This window comes from Oculina patagonica, chromosome 12, assembly GCF_052425735.1.
Source record: "Oculina patagonica isolate OP01 chromosome 12, crgOcupat, whole genome shotgun sequence".
Lineage (NCBI taxonomy): Eukaryota > Metazoa > Cnidaria > Anthozoa > Scleractinia > Oculinidae > Oculina > Oculina patagonica.
Genome location: NC_135769.1, coordinates 2,012,815 through 2,032,832, shown reverse-complemented (window position 1 = coordinate 2,032,832; position 20,018 = coordinate 2,012,815). Strand labels below are relative to the sequence as shown.

The 20,018-nt window shown below is 38.3% G+C and overlaps 3 protein-coding genes and 1 non-coding gene across 4 annotated transcripts; 2 read left to right on the top strand and 2 right to left on the bottom strand.

Annotated features, from left to right (window-relative positions):
* The first annotated feature begins 4,366 nt into the window (after positions 1 to 4,366).
* LOC144632365 (neuropeptide FF receptor 1-like) lies at positions 4,367 to 7,784 on the top strand. Its single transcript, XM_078490994.1, has 2 exons — positions 4,367 to 5,062; positions 7,470 to 7,784. The coding sequence occupies exons 1-2, from the start codon at positions 4,367 to 4,369 to the stop codon at positions 7,782 to 7,784; spliced, it is 1,011 nt and encodes a 336-aa protein (XP_078347120.1).
* Positions 7,785 to 10,352: 2,568 nt separating this feature from the next.
* Positions 10,353 to 10,471, bottom strand: LOC144634095 (5S ribosomal RNA). The gene has a single exon (XR_013567154.1). It is a non-coding gene; the product is annotated as a 5S ribosomal RNA (ribosomal RNA).
* Positions 10,472 to 12,174: 1,703 nt separating this feature from the next.
* On the top strand, positions 12,175 to 14,880 carry LOC144632005 (uncharacterized). Its single transcript, XM_078490588.1, has 2 exons — positions 12,175 to 12,625; positions 14,056 to 14,880. Exons 1-2 carry the CDS (start codon positions 12,354 to 12,356, stop codon positions 14,225 to 14,227), a joined length of 444 nt encoding a protein of 147 aa, XP_078346714.1. The 5' UTR covers positions 12,175 to 12,353; the 3' UTR covers positions 14,228 to 14,880.
* A 2,026-nt stretch (positions 14,881 to 16,906) lies between these two features.
* On the bottom strand, positions 16,907 to 18,776 carry LOC144632977 (uncharacterized). The gene is made up of 2 exons (XM_078491732.1): positions 18,443 to 18,776; positions 16,907 to 17,372 (listed from the first exon to the last, which is right to left on the bottom strand). Exons 1-2 carry the CDS (start codon positions 18,694 to 18,696, stop codon positions 17,033 to 17,035), a joined length of 594 nt encoding a protein of 197 aa, XP_078347858.1. The 5' UTR covers positions 18,697 to 18,776; the 3' UTR covers positions 16,907 to 17,032.
* Between the last annotated feature and the right edge of the window lie 1,242 nt (positions 18,777 to 20,018).

Sequence of the window (20,018 nt, the reverse complement as noted above, 5' to 3'; positions counted from 1 at the left end):
AGCGCACTGGAAAATTTTTAACGCAGCATTTTGTTGTCGCAGATTGTTGAACTGCAACAACTGTCGTGCGAATTTTTAACGTGGCATTAAAAATCGTCTTGTGTTGCGCAACGATGTTGGGTTGAAAGTTGCTCCATGTAACACGGATTAAAAAACCTCCGTTAAAAATCGTCTTAAAAATATCGCCTCCGTCGTGTAAAATAACATTAAGAATAATCAAAGTAAGCTAAAATTAAGGCTCTTCTTTTTTTTGTATCGGTCGAAATGGACATCCAAGAGTGAGGGTCGAGGTTCCTCCGAAAATCCCAGTTGGTTTTATATCATTGCCGTACATTACAAAAACTCAATAGCTAGATATATTTTTAGTTACTAATTTAAACTCAAACCCATTTTTACAATTATTTTTTCCTTGGTGCGAATAAATGGGCGAATTGTGATTAGTATTTTTTAGGATATAACTATTTTAATTTTTGAAGAAATTTATTTTTAGCCTCGGCAAAAACATATAAAGCCAACTGCAATTTCTTGAAATGTATTATTTCAACTTTGTAAAATCCGTCTTTTGTTTGCTAGCTTTATTGAGTTTTTTTAAAATTGAAGTAATATGCATTTCTTTATTATAATTTTATTGCATATTGACAACTAAAGATAGGCTATGAAATGGGAATATTCAGCTATAATTTTCTTTCAGCTATTTGAAAGAGCCACTTTATAAAGAAGAAAACTTATTTATTGAACAGTGGTTCCGGAACTATTTTGAGAGATTTGGAAAGCTCTCAATTCGGTCAATTAATTAGAGAAAGCAAGAAGAAAAATATGAGTTGATACAGGGAAAAAAAATAAATTAAACGAGAAATTTTTCTCACTAATATTTTTTCCTTTTTTACATATGATGTAATTCCAGCTTTTGTTGATCAAAAATGGAATTAACTGTTTTTGCGAAATCCCCTGCAGTATGAATTTAACATTTTATGATCATTTAAGGGCGGCGTCTTGAAGTTTTCTGAACACGGGCCGACCGCCTTGCGCGGGATCTTATGATAAATCTGTACGACTGCACATACAAGAATATAAATATCGATCAGATATTTACAAATCCACGGTTGATAACGGCTTATTATCAGACTGCCTAGCTGGGCTTTTATAACAAAAATCTTACGGCAACATCAAGTGAAAAAAATCTTTTACGCATTATCATGTATAATCGTTCATCGTTTTACAGATTGGTCCACGTCATAATTTCTTACTTAAGCCGTTAATGGAGGTCTATATTGAATTCACATCTCCGAAAAGTCATGAAAACAATAGCGCAGTGTTAATAATGTCGTATAAATAGAGAGAGGCGCTGCTTTAGCTTGTCAAAGGTGAACAAAGTGTTGAAAATACTGTTTGTGGCAACGCGACAAATTAAATTTAACAATATTGCATCGAGGAGGTAGCCATGCAGCCTTAGTTTTCTCGGAAACGTCAAAATTGTGTTTTTCCTCGCGTAGAAATATTCCTTTGCGGTAAGTAATATTCTTTTTCTCTCGAAATGTTTTTTTTTGTACAAATCTTACTATATCTTAATTTAAGAAATCTTTTTTAGATAGGAAAGAGAGTGTGTTGTTTAATTGACATCGCTCACCTTATGCTGGGAAGAGGAATATTAGCGTTCACCATCCAGTTTTTCGTTTGCAAAGGACCGAGAAAATTCTGAATGTTTTTCCTTCTTTTATGTATCATGGCAACATCGCACAATTTTTAATATGAAAATGGGCCTTGTTTTTCCCCTTTATCAATATGTAGAAAAGAAAATTGCCTAATGAAACTGTCCTGATGACCTAGTTAGACAAATGTCTTTTATGAGGGCGAAAAAAAATAAGAAAGCATCAGCCACAGTTACGCCAGAAAATGATACAAGGCAAATAAGCATCGGCGAGATAATTCTTCCTGACAAAAAAAGATCTTGTCTTTCTTCGTATACCAGCCCATGATAAATTTCCTACTAAACATATATTATATTTTTCTACACTAGTGTTTTTTGTGTTGTGAAAAAACAGTTTTCGATGTTTTTTCTATTTGTAAATTACATTAAATTGCCCAGACAGAGTTGAAGCTGCTGAATCTTGCTTTCTAAAACTGTATTTACTGACTTATTTTTGCCTAAAACCTTACCAGCTGGTCCGAAATTAGTTTATTTTAATTTCGGTATAAGCAGCCTGTATAGATTCAAGTTAAGTTTAGCTGCGCCCGATATGCTTACTGTAAACTATTTCATTTTCTATTTTTTTATCGAAGCGAAATATTATGAAAAGTGCAGGACGGCCTGGCACGAAATATCCACTGAGTCCTGCCATTAAATATTGGCTTTTCTGCTCACTTTGTTTAGTAATTGAAAATCCGTTTATACTGATAATTTTTTTTTAACCATCGTTCGTCATCGCAGCTAACACCCCTCTGTAACAGACCTAGTGGAATCTTTATCTTCACCGGGTTTTCGGAAAAAAAGTCACTGGTCTGGCCAATTTCCCACCGGGTCGGCTTATATGGGCTCTTTTTTATATAGGTTTATTTGAGAAATGTCACACCGCACAGTCACAGGGGAAGCATAAAATTAGGCGGGTGAAATCAAAATATTCGCTGGGTACCGGGGAGACTAAATTTTCACTGGGTAGGGGAAAATAATCCACTGGGTCGGGTTCCACTGGGTCTGTTACAGAGGGGTGTCAGCTAGTGAAGTTTCAATTTTAAAAACCAAACAAGTTCTGTGCATCAATGCCGACGGACTATCAGAAATATTAAAGTTTAAATTGCAAAATCTACCGTTAATAAGAACAATATTAATTCTCAGTTAACCTGATGTTTATAAAAATTTCAAAAGAAAATTTAAAGTATTGTAAAAGAAAATACACCCATGCGACGCTTAAAAATGAAAATATTATGTCCAACATTTTGCTATGTTATGTATGATACGTATGCATGTTCGATACCAAACCAATATTGGGCAATATGTCCTTCTTTAGAGTCAACCGAAAAGAAAATTATATTTTCATTTTCTTAAAAGCAAATTGAAATTGACACAATGGAATCAAGATCAATGGACTGTGCAAAGCTAATTTTTCCGGAAACAATTAACCAGATTTTCATTTCTCAGTAAAGTTAGAATTAACTAAGGTTATTCCCCATTTAGGTTACTTTTCATTTACACCCATAATCTTGAAATCCATGTTGTATTGTCGATAAACGCTTCATAATCAATCGAAACAAAATTTGAATTTCGTTCAAAACCAAAATCCAGAAGTGATTCGTGTAATGTTTCGATTTTGAGTCCGCGGCCGCTCATTTAAAGTGAAAGTGCTTTAGAGTGCTTATTTAGGGCGGGGCATTTATTGCTATTTTTACATGAACATATTGCAGCCCACTAACAAACTTGTTCGGTACTTATAAAAGATCTGACTGAAACTGACTCGTTGACCCAGGACGATTTGAAGTGTAGTAAGAGGGGCGAGGCTAAATCGTTTGGGACCCCAAAAAGATAAATATATAGAAAAGATATTTACGAAGCACCAGCAAGCTAAGGGCGCTAAATTATGCCTAGTAGCGAATATAACCGTTCACTGCTTTTTAGTTATTTCAACCCAACATAAGTACAAATTAAAGCTTGCTGAAGCTAACCTATTCTCTCCGCTCGCGTCTTCCGCCGGCTTGGCCTGTTCTTTTCGCCCTAGCTGAAGCCGAATGCAAAATTAATAACGATAAACCATTTCGGTCAAATGCGCACCCCAACGGAGACAAGCAAGTTCGTTCACATGTAAAAAAAAACTCGCCGGGGAGTACATTGGATGATGGCTATATATAGTACACTGATAGTCTCTCAGGTTTATGAACACTTTTCACAGTAAATAGCGGACACTTTGACTCAATAAGCGAATCAGAAATGATTCAGTTTTGGAATTTCCCTTCGGTGCGGAGGTATTTCTTCCCCATTTGCTATGCTTTTTTCTTTCTGCGTAAACGGCCTATGTTGGGGCATACTCCCTATAATCTCGCCTTATAATAGCATTGAAGTCGCTGTTTAGAGTATATTGTTTGTGTCATTTATTGAAATTCCTCTTTTTGTTTTGGAGCACACGATGTAGTTCTTATCTTGTAAGTAAGTAGTTTTTATTTGAGGACCTCCCTGAAAACCACTCTAGGTGATAGGAGCTTCTTTGTTAAAAATCATCATCATCATCATCGTCATCGTCCTTTTTTTTATTTTTAACCATTTTAAAAGAGCAGGGTAACATCATAAGTGTTTACCCTCACTCCCCCCATCCCATTTTCCCCGGTAAGAGGAGAGAACCTTTGTTGACACTTTCGCTGTTCACCTCTAGGTTCAGTCATGACAGTCATATACACGGAATCCTTATCAGCTCAGATCAGCGTCACTACTGTGTTCACCATCCTGGTGCTGGTTGGTGTGATCGGCAACACCCTGTCTTGTATCGTCATCCTCACTAACCGCTCCATGAAAACACCCATGAATTATCTCATTCTAAACCTGGCAGCGGCGGACATCATGGTTGTTGCATTCATCTTTCCACGCTTCATTCTGATCCACGCCTTTCAGCATCCGGATGGTTTCGCTGGCATCCTAATCTGCAAACTGTTCACCGGCGGTAACTTCAGTTGGCTGGGTGGCTCAGCTTCTGTGTTCTCGCTGGTGGCCATTTCAGTCGAGCGATACTTCGCCATCGTGCATCCATATGGCAATCGCGGCAAGCTGACCATGAAGAAGCTCAAGTATGTTGTTGTGGCATGTTGGGTGCTCGCTGTTGTCTTTAACCTGCCTCTGTTCATCACCATGCAGTACAACAAAGAAATCGACTTCTGCACTGAGGTCTGGTCGGAGAACTGGATGCCCCGGGCTTACAGCGTCGCCTGGTTTGTGCTGTTTGGTGTGTTGCCAATTGGTCTGATGTCCGTGCTTTACTGCAGAGTCATTCGCCGGCTTTGGATCCACCCAGAGAAAGGGCCTCGAGTCACCCAGGCTGCGATTCTAAAGTCACGTAAACGCGTGACAAAAATGGTGATCGCGGTAAGTGGACTTATTTTTAGTAGACTATAGTAGGAAATAGCAAAGAAGTAGGGTCTGCAAAAAGACGTAATGTGGGGATCAGATGAACTTGATCGTCACACGAGTGAAACTAGTGAAAATCAATTTTTAAATCGACTCCAGGTAGTTTGCAATGGTCCTAATACAAAAGCCGAAGAATATAGACGGCAAACTGATCCTGACGGCTAAAGCGGTCAAAAATAAACAAAGTGGATAAAAAGAAAAAAGAAAAACTAGAATATATTGAAAAAACTTTGCCCTATATTTCGGTTTGCAAAACAAACCTTCTTCAGGGGCTGGGCGGAAAAATAAAAAATGAGTTACCGTAATGATTCGATTTAGCGCCCGGGGCGCTTATTTACTTTTGGTACCTCAAGGGAGGGCGCCTTTCGGCAGGGCGCTTTTCGGGACAGGGCGCTTATTTCATTTTTGGAACCAAATGTTCAAAACTAAAATTAACAACAACGAACCTGTAACAGTAGAATGTTGAGTTCAGTACTTTTAGTTCATAGCAGTAATCCTCAGGTGAAGTTCATGAGATCTTTGAACGTCGACTTCAGTGGGACATTCCCTAGGGGCGCTATAGTGGAGCGCTGTGTGGGGACGCTATTAGATGGGGGCGCTTATTGGATAGGGGCGCTTATTGACAAAACACATACGAAGGGGGGCGCTTATTCGGAAGGGGGCGCTTTTGGAGGGGGCGCTTCGAATACGGTAAGTGAAAGGATCGTTACAAATAGAAAAATTTAAAATAAAATACTAAACAATGATTGGTTTTAACAAGTGTCAATGACGTGTTTCGCCATGTCTGTTAATTCCCAGAGGATTTTTCCTAACTGATTCACGTTTGCTGCGTATAAGTTCAAGCGGGATGAGGTGAACGTCGTTTATGGAATGGCCGGGTTGGTTGAAATGAATAGATACTGGTGTAGGGTCGTCAAGTTCATGGTGGTTGAGAATGGATCTGCGGTGTTGTCCGAAGCGTTCATTAAGTTGGCGTTTCGTCTCTCCAATGTATTGATGGTGGCATTTTTTGCAATCGATTAGATAGATAAGGTTTTTAGAGCGGCAAGACATGTTGTCATGGTCAGTGATTTTGCGTGACCTTGTTTGAAGAAAGTGTTGTTAGTTTGGCCTTCTTGAAGAAATGAACAAGTGAGACATCGTGGATGGTTGCATTTATGAACTCCAGCGCCTTGTTGTTTGGAGAAGTCGTCTTACGTGTAAGCTCGGACATACAAGGAGATCACGCAGACTTGCGTTACGTCTGTAAGCGATAACTGGTGGATGAGGAAAAGCTTCTTTGCAGTTGGTGGAGTACTGGAGAATATTTAATTAAGTGTTTCTTGATAACAGAAGATATTTTGGGTAGGGCAGGGTTGAATCATATAACAAAAGGTGTTTGGTCTATCTTTGTGATTTCCTGTCCTTGGGGCTGTAGCGTTGCGTGACTTGGGATGGCGCGAACGCGATTCGCATCTCTCTCTGTAGGGAAGAGCGGCTGTAACCACGTTTGATCAGGTGCTTGATGAGTTCTCCACTGAGTTTTTCAAAGAAAGCAACGGTAGAGCAAATGCGGCGAATACGGAGGAAAAGGCTGAACGGTATGGCTTTCTTCGTGTGGTTTGGGTGGCATGAGGTTCTGAGAAGGTATTGATGTTTGGGATCAATTTAGGTTTCTTGGACTGCTCACCTCCCCTCCCCAACCTAACATTACCCTACTTATCGCTTGGGCAAATGTTAGGTTTGGGGGGGGTAGGTGGCGTTCCCACCAAATGATCCGATGTTTGTCGGTGGGCTTGCATCACCCATCTCCTGCCCCAAAAAGGTTCAGAGCCATAGGACTCCGTTCTAAACCATACAAGGCTCCAGGGCTCAAATGCAACGCCTCTGGATCATTGCAAAAAACGAGAACATTGTCACTGATTCTTTTCTAGAGCTGGCTTGAAGAAGAGAAAGTAGTTGGGCTCCAGGAATGCCTACGTAGCTAGCAGTCAGTTTTGCAACAGCAAAAAGCGTGGGAGAAATGGAACGTTCTGTCTCAGGGTTTCTTTTCCACCCTCCATCCCATGTTTCACGCTGCCTTGCTGCTAATCTTGCATCTTTTGGCCTCGCCACTAAGTTTACCAACAAGTGGAAAAACCGCGGGCTATGAAGGTAGTTCTTGGGCTACTCATCGAGTTCAGTTTGTATGCGTTTCATTGCGGCTGTGCAGAAAGGTGAAGGGGGAGAGGGCGGGGGGGGGGGGGGGGGTCAGTGCATATTGATTTGTTTTTGTCAAACTCGTTCCCAGACTCTCTCCAGGGGGACAGGAAAAAGAGAGATCCTGGGAACGAGGTTGCACATGTGCATGTATAACGCGTTCTTGAACTGTTTGATTTGGTTCCAGGTCAGCGCTGTGTACGGTATCACGTGGTTTCCGGTGCTGATCATCTACATGCTGAATTACTTCTATGAAAGCCAAGAATACGGCAACATCACTTACATCATCGGTATTGTCATTGTCACCTTCAACTCCTGTGTTAATCCTTTTGTTTATGTATTCGTCAACGAGCGTTTCAGGTACCACATCAAGCGATTGTTTGAGCTGCCATTTCAGAGGCAAAACCGGATACAGCTGGAGCGACGCATGGCCACTGAGAGGGGAGAGAGCAGCTCACAGCAGCGGCGACAAGCTCCTGAAATAACAGATGGACAGGAATAAGAACAGTTAACCATTCAACCATCAAATACATTGTTTGTTACAATGTCTATTATTATTTTTTTAATTTTATATCGATCGTTATTTTGTTATGTTCTGTTACAGCCCCCCCCCCCCTCCCCCTTCCCTATGAAAATCACTTCGGTGAGGTGAGTCCCCTGGGTAATTAACAAATCTGGGAGACAGTTATTTATTAATGGTTTATAAAGAAACTGTTTTGTTGCGTCGGCGAGCAAGTGAACAGTTGAAGTTGCTAAAAGTACATTTTACCACCGTAGTGAATTTGAAAAACTGACATTTCGAGGGTTAGAGGTTGACTCTTCGTTGGAGCAAAATGCCGCGACGAAGTTTTGAGTGTTTTCGGGCTTTTTGAAATCATGCACAGTAAGTAGTGTACAGATTGTTTTAATTTATCAATACGGGGCGGATTTTAGATACATTATTATTCTGCTAGCCTCCTACGAAGTGGCCGTTTCCTTCTTGTTTTAAAGGAAAACTTTTATTGGCAAATCCAATAATCTTCTCTATCTGAAGACCCGAATGTATGTTCAATACGGTAGCTTGGGCGCACAATGCATTAAGGAGTTTAACGTACCGCGTTGACTAATGATCCTTCCCGTATAAACTCTAAACTTGCTTTGAACAATGTTTAACTATAGCCTGGTCTGGTCTATAGCCTTGTATACCTGTACATAACAACAAAAATTATAAATACATGTAGAAAATGTAGATACATGTATAAACTTAATGTACCCATGTAATCAATATATATATAAATTAATGCATTCAGGATTAAATACTTGTTCACTATTAACTTGCTTCTGTCTGTACTTGCTTTAATTCTTTGAGGATACATAATAATTAGTTCGTTTGTGTCCGTTTTAGTGATCTAATATATAGATATAGCTATAGAGTGATTTTACTTTAACCGTGAAATTGTTACTACTCATCAAATACATACTATTAGACACTAATTCCACTGTTTCCTTTTGTTTAGTTTTGACTATTTAGCACTAACTGTTAGATGGTTTTTCACAGGTTAAATAAAATCACTTTAACTTTACTATCATTCAGTTTTGAGTTTGTTCAATGGTTGGCTGAACTCATGAGCTCTTTCATACGAATATTTTCGACTTAAAAAATTGTGCTCAGATAAAATAAAACAACATGTATTTTTTTTATTTTAGTTATATCTTAAAAAGAGTCGAAAATATCTTTGATGCAGTACAGTAAGAACATTCGCGCGCGTGGCTGACTCGTCTCCAGGCCTCCCTACTTGGTGAAAGCGCGCGGTGCGCATGGAGTTGTGGGCCTGCTTCACTTGCAAAGTCCGCACCGCCTAACCATCAGGCCCCGCGCTCTCTGTTTCCGGCCTATCACTGACGAAATGCAACAGTGTGATCGGATCTTTTTGCGCAAAGTCTGAATGCGTGATTGGAACTCTGCTCAAAAATTAGATGCGTGGTTGAAAGTCTGCCCAAAGTTTAATGCGTGATTCAATTTTTTACCTATCATGCAATTGTGGTAATGTCAGAATGACCAGCGTGGTTCGTGTTACATTCTTGTTATCAACTCTTCCTACACATTTAAAGATGAATTCCAGTCCGTACTGCGCAATCTCGGCTGCAATGTTTATGTGAGCCCACCACGAAGGGAATGTTTACAAGCAAAACTAAAAATTCCGCGACAAACTTACCTTTTTCTTCATTATTAACGCCAGATATCCTTGCAGAACAAATAATAACGAGTAGAAGAACCTTCACGCTATTTCAAACCGACGTTTCAGCTCATCGGAAATTCTTGAACGAGACGAACTGTAATGGCGGACTAAAAAACGTCATATATGCTGTCACCGAAGTGTAACGTTTCAACGAATTCAAAACAAAAACGTAAACAAACCCCGAGTCTGCGCAGTACGGACTGGAAATCAGCTTTAATTTATCATTTGCCTCGCTAATTTTCTGTAACATCTGTACTTTCTTGTTATACTCCTCCGCCGTATCGAGTAGAATTCTCTCCCAATATCGATCACTGGATCGACTAGCTTTTCTACTTTAAAAAAAAAATGATTGAATTTTCAATGAAATAAGACTAAATTGACTTATTATTCAACACATGCGCGCGCTGCCCATATATGGTCAAAATGTTAACGATATATGTCATCCGTACATAACAGATATCCTGCGACATACGTAGGTTGCGAAGATTCGTCCGAAATCTTGTAAAGCGTTGCATAATTGCAGTTTTTCTTTCTGCAAAATATGTTTCGTTGACAATTTGTTGAATAATAAAACAATTATCCTGCTCAATCTTGCGGAATATCGTCTGATTTTAGCCAACTCGGCCTACGGCCTCGTCGAGGCGCGAGACAGAGAACGTTAAGCGCGCGCGGGAGTGATCTTTTCTGTTCGGCGCGAGTTTTACGGCTTATTTTGATGTATTTCTTGTCTTTTTGCCGTTTTCTTTATTCTGTAGAAGTTTCCCGTGCCTACCACGGAGTAAAATTGTTCACATTTGCTAGAAAATAAGTCAAATTGCACGTTTTTAAAATTTTAGAAGAGGAAAAAAGGAAGCCTACAACACGGGGTATTCCCAGGCGGTCACCCATCCAAGTACTAACCCCGCCCGACAGGGCTTAACTTCGGTGACCGGACGAGAACCGGTTCTTTCCCTGTGGTATGGTCGTAGACAAGGGAAAAGGGCGAAAATTTTACGATTTAAACCAGGGAGAAATAAGTCACGGAAACGAGGTCTTTCCTTTAGAATTCGGTTTGAGTGTTTAGGTTTACGTTAACAAGTTTACTCGGTAGGTATTTATCACTGAGCCTTTTCATACAACGCTTTTATGGTAAGCAGTCAATATCCACGTGATTACAGTTCGTGTGACAGATTTAAAACAGAAATGCCTAACAACTGTTCGATTAGTGTTAAGAACAGCGTGGCGTTTTCGTTCCAAGTCAAATTGTGTGAAAACCATTAATGCTCCATTAATTTATTATGAATTTTTAAACTTTAAAATGGCATTTTTAGGGCTTCTTTAGGATTAAAAATTCATAAAAAAATAATGGAGCAAGAAAAGAAAAATCTGAGACACCGTTTTTTAGACCAATATATGTAGATCAAATTCCACATAAAAGTTTTGGCTCTCATGTAAATTTCTATCAAATAAACCTAAAGTCGCGCAACATCATAATTGCAAACAAAATGCTGACGTTGCTTATTATGGTCTATATGATCAAAACAAAATCCAAAATTACAATCTTTATTCAATAAGCTTTCAGAAAATATAAACTTTATTGGGTTATCATTGATGGTTTGCACACAATTTGACTTGGAACGAAAACGCCAATTTTCCTTCCGTGATACCTTAAAACTTTGCGTGCTAGTTCAGTTGGCTGGAGGCGACATTTTTTATTTCTACGTGTTTAACCGAGGATCGCAACTAATCTTTTCATTAACCTAATCACGGAATCAAAACTGAACAATTTTAGTCAAAATAACAGCTCACCAACAGTTGCAAGAAATTGTCTTATCTTGCCGGGTTGTATATCTCAGTTAAAAGCCAGATGCCGGTCACTGAGACAAAAAAAAAATAATAAAAAAAAAATCACGGGTGGGATGGTAAAATCCGCGCATATTTTTTTTTTAATTGTTTGCTTCAGTTGAAATCTAGAAATCAGTTTTATTGTCAGCAAATCGCTAAATAAACGCGCTTAACTTTGAATTAAGGTGAAACTGAATAAAAATCTGAGAAAGTGAGTAAGAGTTTAAAGATTATTGTTTTGTCTGTCTAAAACCTGTCTAAAATCTTGGTTCGTGTGTTGGCGAAAATTTCTATGATAAAAAAATACATAAAACGCAGAAAAAAACCACGCAGTTTTTAAATATTTTATAGACACACGCAGTCTTTTAAAGTCAAAGATAATTAGTTTTTGTTTGCATTTTTTCAAGATTATCTTGAAGATTATTTTGCTTTGTATTTTTAGAGGCATAAAGGGTTGACGGCGAAAAAATGTTTTAAAAAAATCGTTGAATGTTTGGCTTTTGTTATATTTTTGTCGTAGGTTTCATTGGTAATTATAAATTTTCCATGTGGAATGCCTACCGGCAAACACGAAAACTATTATTGTGGTTACTAGCTTAACAGAGAAGAATGGCTCAATTTGTTAAAAAAAAAGCATTTAAAACTTCAAAACAATTAATTAACTATTATATGTTTTATTCCAAGTGAAAAGGCTTTTTAAATGTTCTGAAGTAGACATATGTCGACTGCACAATGGACAATAGATAGTCCACACATTTTTCCTGCATATGCCCCCGAAATTTAAACCGCAACGTCTCCAGAGGCGCCAGAAAAACGCAGGCGAAAGTTATCAATTAATAATGTTCCGTGCCTTTGATGTCAGTCGTATTTGATTCCGTGTCAGAAGTAAGGACTAATTTCCTTTTTAATTGCACAGAACACGAACCCACAACGGATATATACAAGCGGTCAAAGTCCTCTACAATAGGCACATTCCCTCAAATTCACGAGAAACTCTCATCTAGCTGAGCTGAATTTTTTAAAAAAAAATGCACAGAGCGTTTTTGACTACATTACTTTTTGTAATCTTTTCCTCCTCTTGGAGTATTTTTGCTGCTGGCAAGGAGAATGAAAATAATTTTGATTTCAAGCTCGAAGCGGAGAAGTTGGCTGAAGAAAACGACCATGGTCTTGATGACAGAGAGATAGGGCTGGAAAGCCGCTACGGTGGAAAAAGAGATTTTGATGAAGACGACGGCGAAAACACCGACGATGATTTATTTTTTTCTCAAGACAAGGATGAAATTGAGAAAAGAAAAAGGTAAATAGTACTTGAAATTATTTGACATGTAGTCGTCATAAGGAATTATGAACTCGAGGAGTTTCTCTAATATAAATAATTACAACGTTCGTCGGGTTAAGGAAAAAAGCAAAATGTATACATCTTGGCTCACAAAACTGGGCGTTAGTTCCTTTTAGAGATTGTTGGTGTTCGCTCTAAATCAGTATGAGTGAATACAAAGAAAAGATTTTATTAGAAACTCCACCAACTTTTGACTTAAAAATTCGTTGTCATCTATTTACAGAATTTTTTTTTAAGAAGCTCAACTACAAAAATAATTTTTTTACTTGACGAAAACGGTCTGTAGTTTTCCGAAGACGTTGATTTACATGATGTCAATTCTCGCGTTCTTTCATCGATTTCATCGATTTCGTAACTGAAGAGTTACTTAAAGATGAACTCTTAGCTCGTACTCAACAAATTAAAAGATCGTCAATAGGAATGCTTTAAGATAGAATTAGGACTGATCAAACTGAAACCCATATGAGTTTCTGGGTCAAATCATATAAGTTGTAATAATTCTATGCATGGGTACCACACATCTGTCCTCATAGGCAACTTTCGTGTGATTTTTATTTTACTTAGTTTGCCTTATACAAAGAGAAAATGAGGAGAAAAAAATACAAAATATTTAATCAACACTTCCGTACATATTGATGATCCGATCAACGCTACAAGCTGCCGGTCCGGCGACTGGTTGATCCCATTATCGAATCCTCATTATCGAGTTTTAACTGTTTTTGACTTGCCGAGGTTGTTGTGTAAACTACCACCCATGGAGTTAACAAATGTAGGGAACGGCTTTCGAGAATTGCTCATTCGACACTATAATCCAGGAAAGCCTGTGAATGTGTGTTTTCCGGAAAAAAAGGACAATAAATCTGACAGTACTATACCTTATGTTCAAATGATAGTTTGTCTGTAAGCGCCTGTACCGCCGACAGTGTAGTAAAAGTAAACTATTTGAGACACAGTGGAACTTTAATATCCCCAAGCAGTAGGTTTTAAGGGAAGTGGTCATAACTAGTGTACTCGACAAGGACCCACCTTGTGTATGGGTAGGGGGGCTATGCAAGATACCACCTGTCTGATTAGCCAAATGGACAGAATTTATTGGCTTCAAAATTCGAGTTAAGACTTTCATATTAGGTGTGAATGAAGCTTGCCTTGCTGGAGAAATGGCACAAGGATGTTTGAATCTTTTTCTTAGTTTCTACTCCTGATAGAGTGGGGGAATACAAACAAGACACCATCTTTTAAGGTGGGGTAGAGAAGGTGGGGTAGAGGGGGTGGGGGGAGGGGTGGGTTCTGTCCTGGTGGGTCCTGTCTGAGTACAATAGTTTTGACCATTTCCCTTATGAAATTTTTTACTCACAACTAAGTTGTTTTGTTTTATTTGTGTTCAACAGCGTCGATTACAGTGAATGGGACGCCAACAAACGATTAAAGCTAAACGACGACATCGAGGAAGCTGAAGAAAAAGAAGAAGAAAAAGAAGAAGAAGAAGCCGAGAAAGGAATGTTTAAAAAACTGTTCCAGAAGTTCAAGAACTGGATTCATAAACTTGGAAAACGAAAATAAATTACAAGACTGATGCTGAAAATGGCGACTGCTTAAAATAATGGACCACCTAGAATGTTTTAAACTCTTTATATTTGGTTTGGCCAAAAAAAAAAAAAACATCTTTGCATCAACAGAGGCTATGTGCACCTTGGAATTTGTTCAAGTCTAGAATTGCACTCTCTAGACATATATGGACATATTTTATGCCAAATCAAAATGATCTAAAAGTCTGTCTACTTTATATGATATGTTTTACTTACACCATCGTGAAAATGTCTGCGAAGGAGGCTAAATTAAAAAATAAATTTTAAATAAATACGAATTTAAATACATAAATTTTAAATAAAAAAAGTTCAATTAAATAAATTGTCAGTTCAACTAAAAAGGTTTGCAGAAGGCTAAATACCTTAGTGGAGTAACTTTGCCTAGAGGATGAATGATGAATGCTTGGATCCTTACTTCGTAATTTATGAATTCTGAATATAACAAAGACTCAACTTGATAATACTTTTGCAACAACCAGTGTGTACTTTACGAAGCGTAGACTCTGAGATTTAGTTCACGGCACGGCGCTTCGTTCATAACAAGCTTGCAATTACATAAGCGTAGAGCTCTAATTGTTTAGATGATGTAACTATCGAAATACATTAAAAACCAAATTAATTATTTCAGATTGATGCACAAATTTTTGTCTCACCAAGCTTTTGATATTATTTATCAACAATGTGTAATACGTTATACGTACCACACAGATCCTGTGGGTGGCTGAGGAGGGGAAAGGGAGCGGGGGGGGGGGGGGAGGCGTGAAGCGTAGATACACTGGTGATCATGTGTTGAAACATGAATTTATCTCTGGGTGTCAGACTCTTGTTCAAGATCTGACTTCATGTCTGGCTAGCTCGTGCACAGAAATTAGTTAGATTAGTTTTAAAAGTTCTTGATGAAAGGTTTATTATTTCTTTCCATGCTTGTTTACTTGTGTGCACAATCACATGTTTGTGTCTTGATTCAATTTTACCATTGGTACAATCCGATATTTCCTTTGTTGTAGATTCATTATCAAATATTACCATACACCAGAACAAAGAAAACAGCCAAATTGTACGAAAGATAAAATTGACCCACAACATATCAAGTATGAGCGAGTCAGACATAAGGGCAAACTAAGCTAACTTAATCTCATAACTTACATTTGGTAGCTTTAGGATGTACGTAGTTTATTAAGTGTTATTTTTAACTTTTTGTTGGTGTTTTAGGTAAGGCAGCTTTGATCAGACTGCAACAATACGTATAATCGATAAAAAAGGACGGCAAGCTGAATAGATCGAGTTTCACAATTACACCACAAGGCTTTGAGCAGGGCCGTAGGCAGACTTTTGACATGGACGAGGCAAACGTTACGAGCGCCGAAGGCGCGAGCCGCTTGGTGGGTTTGGGGGCATGCTACAAGAGAGAATTTTGAAATTTAGAAGCTCAGAAACCCTATTTTCAGCATTTTACATAAGGTATCTCTTCAGGAAAAAAAAACCCCGTTCAAGTGGAGATTATTTTCCCAATTGCAACTAAAAGTATGTTGTTCTTAATTTTGAGTTAAAATCTAGACGAGACAAGTGCCTCGTCTTGCCTCCTGCTAGCTACGGTCCTGCTTTGAGCTCAATTCGACAATTTTCGGAACCGTAAAAGTATCTAAAAACACACTTTTCTAGTTTGCTAATTTAAACCCGTAGGAATCTTGTTTGTTTTTCGCGATACACCAAGTAGTGAGTAGTGACTCAGCGAGTTTTCAGTTCAAAATTCCGATACACTACTTGCTTTCGCTACTTGGCAACAAAGCGGAACTTTTGATATTGACTTGTATTCTTTCCCACGTAAGTCTTAAATAATGTTCTTGGATATTCATAGTTTCGTGTTCAAAATGCTTGTAATGTCATAACGTTTCTAAAGTAATGTACTTCGTTCATTTCGTGTTCTACGTTGGTAGTTGTGTGGGCATTGCGCAGGTTTTACGCGATTTCAGCGAGTTTTCTCGGCAACGTAATTACATTCGACGCGAAGTAAGTCTTAGTTCCCCGGGTAGCTTTAGGGTAGAAATCAAAATCCAACCTAACAAGTCTTCGCTTTTATCAAGATTGAAAAGAGACTCGGTGTTCACATTATAACTAAGCAAAGTCTGTCCATAAGTTTTATTAAGCGGTTAGAGCACTTATTTATATAGCTTAAAATACCCACAAGCGAAACGGCTCAATTTTAAATGAAAGCAATTTGACGCAAGTTTTTAAAAAGGCACCGCTCATTACCTCTGGAAACAGAGTGACAGGGCGCTAAAATATTGAGAAGGTTAAAAGAAGTGTTGACAAATTAAGCTCAGTTGAGTTCATTTGCAATAATGCGCAGTCATAGTACTGAAGGTCGTTATACTTTAAGTATCCGGTTGTTTTTCATTTCCATTCATATCACACTGAAGGATGCAAAGGAATGCGAGAAACATATTTGGTCTTTTTTCATCTCTTTCACAGTAACAGCGTTTAAAAATCAAGAGTTTTAATTTGACCTTTGAATTCTATGTACCCTCCAAACAGTTTACTATTAAAAATGATAAACGACCTTTGTTTTAATAGTAAGAATATTTGTTCTCACTGCTTTCTTGAGAGGTTATTACAATATCGTTAAGCCACAAATCACACATCCAAAAACATATTTCTCTGAGCAAGTGATGTTTTATTTTAAAAAAGGAAGCCTTAACTGATACACTTGCAAACTGTAAACTGTGTAACTACTAAATTCACACAGAATAACTAATCTTGAGTGATCCGAACTGGATGATCAACGCTTCTTCTTTCCCCACGGCCGGAACCTCGGGATCCTCGGGATCCTTGGAATTCTGGGGAACCTCGGGATTCTCGGGATTCTTGGGATAGGGATCCTCGGAATTCTCGGGATTCTCGGGATCCTCGGGATTCTTGGAAAAGGGATCCTTGGAATTCTTGGGATTCTCGGGATCCTCGGGATTCTTGGGAAAGGGATCCTTGGAATTCTTGGGATTCTCGGGATCCTCGGGATTCTTGGGAAAGGGATCCTCGGAATTCTCGGGATTCTCGGGATCCTCGGGACACGGAATCTTATAAATGGTTTCGGTCTTGGATCTTCTTGTATGTCATGGTTTCTGAAAGAGAAAATGGTAGAATTCAGTCAGTTTTCTTAACAGTTAGCACCCTCACTTTTCACCTTCGTGACAATGAAAGGAAATGCATGGTAGTTAATAACTGATTGTTGTTATTTTTATATTTTAACCTCATATCAAGGGCACTGATGCTAAAAAATAGCGCAAGGTATTTTCAGGTTTTGTCCCTTGGGACTCAATTGGGCCAAGGGAACGACAAAAATAGCGCCACCTCCAAATTTATATCATCATCCACGGCATTTGAATGAGCCGCGATGGGCGAGCAATTGGTTACACGAGCGAAATATCGTGACAAAAAACAACTCTATGTTAAACCCAAACACTAATACCTGCTATCGTTTTTAACTTTTTCTTCTCTGAATTGCCCTTCTTGGACTATTAACCTTGCTCACATTTACTATCATGAAAATCGCGAAGCAATATAGAAAGGTCTCCGGACAAAGGAATTATATCTGTGAAGTAGATCTAGAAAATTATTAAATCTCCGAAGCGTTTTTCAACAGATTTTATACAATGTAGAACGCCAATTTTTGTTTAAAGTCGGTGCCACGTATAGTATAGTGAAGAAAAAAAATATCAAAGGCTTTGCACCGAGGGGTTTGTCAAACTAGGCGAGGTTAAAGGGACTGTGTCACGGATTTTCACTAATTTTGAACCACCAAAAGTTATTTTTCTTTTGCAGGAAACCTAAAAATAATAGTCCATTTTTAATAAAAATTGTAATATTAGAGCACTGAAACTGTTAACAAGCATCTTTGGCTGCGGATGGCTCGGATGGAAACGGATTGCAATTTGAAAAAGTTAGCCAGACGTTTTCAATTTGTTTCCAAGTTTTCTTCGAAATATCGATATTGATAGCCGTAGGTTGATTTCTATCCGCAAATTAAGGTTCTATATTCCTTTAGATTTCAAAGATAGTGTTTATTCAGGGTTAAGTTGCCTACCACTAATTTCAGAACAGTTTAGATAAAAAAATCTGCGAATTCCCCGTGACATAGTCCCGTTAAGTAATGACTAAATCGTGGATTTTAAGGCATAAAAAAGTTAGTTACCCTTCAAGATCATCAACATTTTCTTCGTCATCACCGGCATCTTCTTCTTCGTCTTCTTCATCTTCGTTCTCAAAGGCGTTCTCGTCGTCCAGTTCATCTTCATCGCTAGTGGAGTCAACTGTTTCAGCCTTTACACCATAATCATTGCTTTTCTCTGTCTCGACGGCTGTTTCGAATGGTTCTTCGGATACAACAGCGTTCATAAGAACGCCAAGTGAACATCCTACCAGCAGGATCAGTACAAACTTGTTCATTGTGGCTCTCCTTGGCTGGTCCGCCAAATGAACTGAGCAGCACCGGGCTTGGCTACTCTGAGAGTTCTGCTGTTAGAGAGGGTCCTTTATATATAAGCAGGACTCCGCGAGAAATCACGAAAGCATCTAAGGATATTGCTCCTGCATGCCCATGTGGTCAATACAAATATCTTTATATTACGTGATCACATTCCGTTCCCAATACAAACAAAAAACAGGCGTCCGATGCTACGGAAAAAACAACTTAGCGGGAATATCGCAAAAGGCCCTAGTTACCATTTTGGAAGGAATTTTACGATAGTTATGTTATTTCTGTGTGTGTTCTTTGCAAATCAAGAGTGAATAATTTTCAAATTTTTGAAAGTAGAGATTGAAAGATACAGAAAAAACCCGTATAATTATATAGGAACCTAATGATTAAAAACCTGTTAGGCCAAGATTTTTCGTTTGGACCTCCCTAACATAGAAATCTGTTTTACCCTATACTAAAATTTGAAATATGTTTTTTATAAAATTCACCGAGTCAACACTTAAAAGAATTTTGTTTTGTTTCTTGATGTTTAATTCGTATAAATAAGGGCATAAAAGATGAGCTAACCTAGGCTTTGTATTTGTTTAGATTGCAGTCATTTAGACATAAATATATGCACATTTTATATATACAATATACCGCACCAGTATTTTGATTAGCAACAAACATCTTTTTTCTTTAGAAAATGGGTAAACCGTTTAAAAACCTTTATAGCCCAATTTCTCAGTAAACACCAATTATATACTGAAGAACCTATTTAGGATAGCTTGGTATGTGGGTTTCTTTCATGTATTTAGGTTAATAGCAGTTTTGATCGACCTGTTGAATTGAACTGAATTCTTTTACGAAACTGTCTTTGTTTATGATAAACTGTAAAAGATGCTATTTCCGAGCATGACAGGGAAAATATATTTCCTGGTTGATCTTTGCGTGAATATTTGTTATTTACAAAAAATGCAAAAGGTGTGTGGTGCAATTAAGAACACGCGCGTAATCCACAAATATTCGACCTTCTCCTCTTTTTTTCTCAAATTATGTCAGGGACTTGAAGTTACGTTTTTGCGCTAAATATTGGGTGGCGTTCCAATTCACGCCAGAGATATCGCAAATTTAAATTATTTCCTAGTAAATTCCGGGATCAACCCATGTTTAAAAGGTAGTTTAGTATTCGCTGCGATATCGGAAACTTACGGTCACGTAAAACGTGCAGCACGTTCACATCTATCATGCAAGCCCTTCTCTGATAGAATAGAACCGCGCAGCGAATATTCACTGCGCAGTAAAAGCTTAC

Coding starts and splice junctions, on each gene's coding strand:
- LOC144632005 (XM_078490588.1), top strand. CDS start 12,354: ATGCACAGAGCGTTTTTGACTACATTACTTTTTGTAATCTTTTCCTCC. Junction 12,626..14,055: donor GAAATTGAGAAAAGAAAAAG/GTAAATAGTACT, acceptor TGTGTTCAACAG/CGTCGATTACAGTGAATGGG.
- LOC144632977 (XM_078491732.1), bottom strand. CDS start 18,696: ATGAACAAGTTTGTACTGATCCTGCTGGTAGGATGTTCACTTGGCGTT. Junction 17,373..18,442: donor AATGTTGATGATCTTGAAGG/GTAACTAACTTT, acceptor TTTCTCTTTCAG/AAACCATGACATACAAGAAG.
- LOC144632365 (XM_078490994.1), top strand. CDS start 4,367: ATGACAGTCATATACACGGAATCCTTATCAGCTCAGATCAGCGTCACT. Junction 5,063..7,469: donor TGACAAAAATGGTGATCGCG/GTAAGTGGACTT, acceptor ATTTGGTTCCAG/GTCAGCGCTGTGTACGGTAT.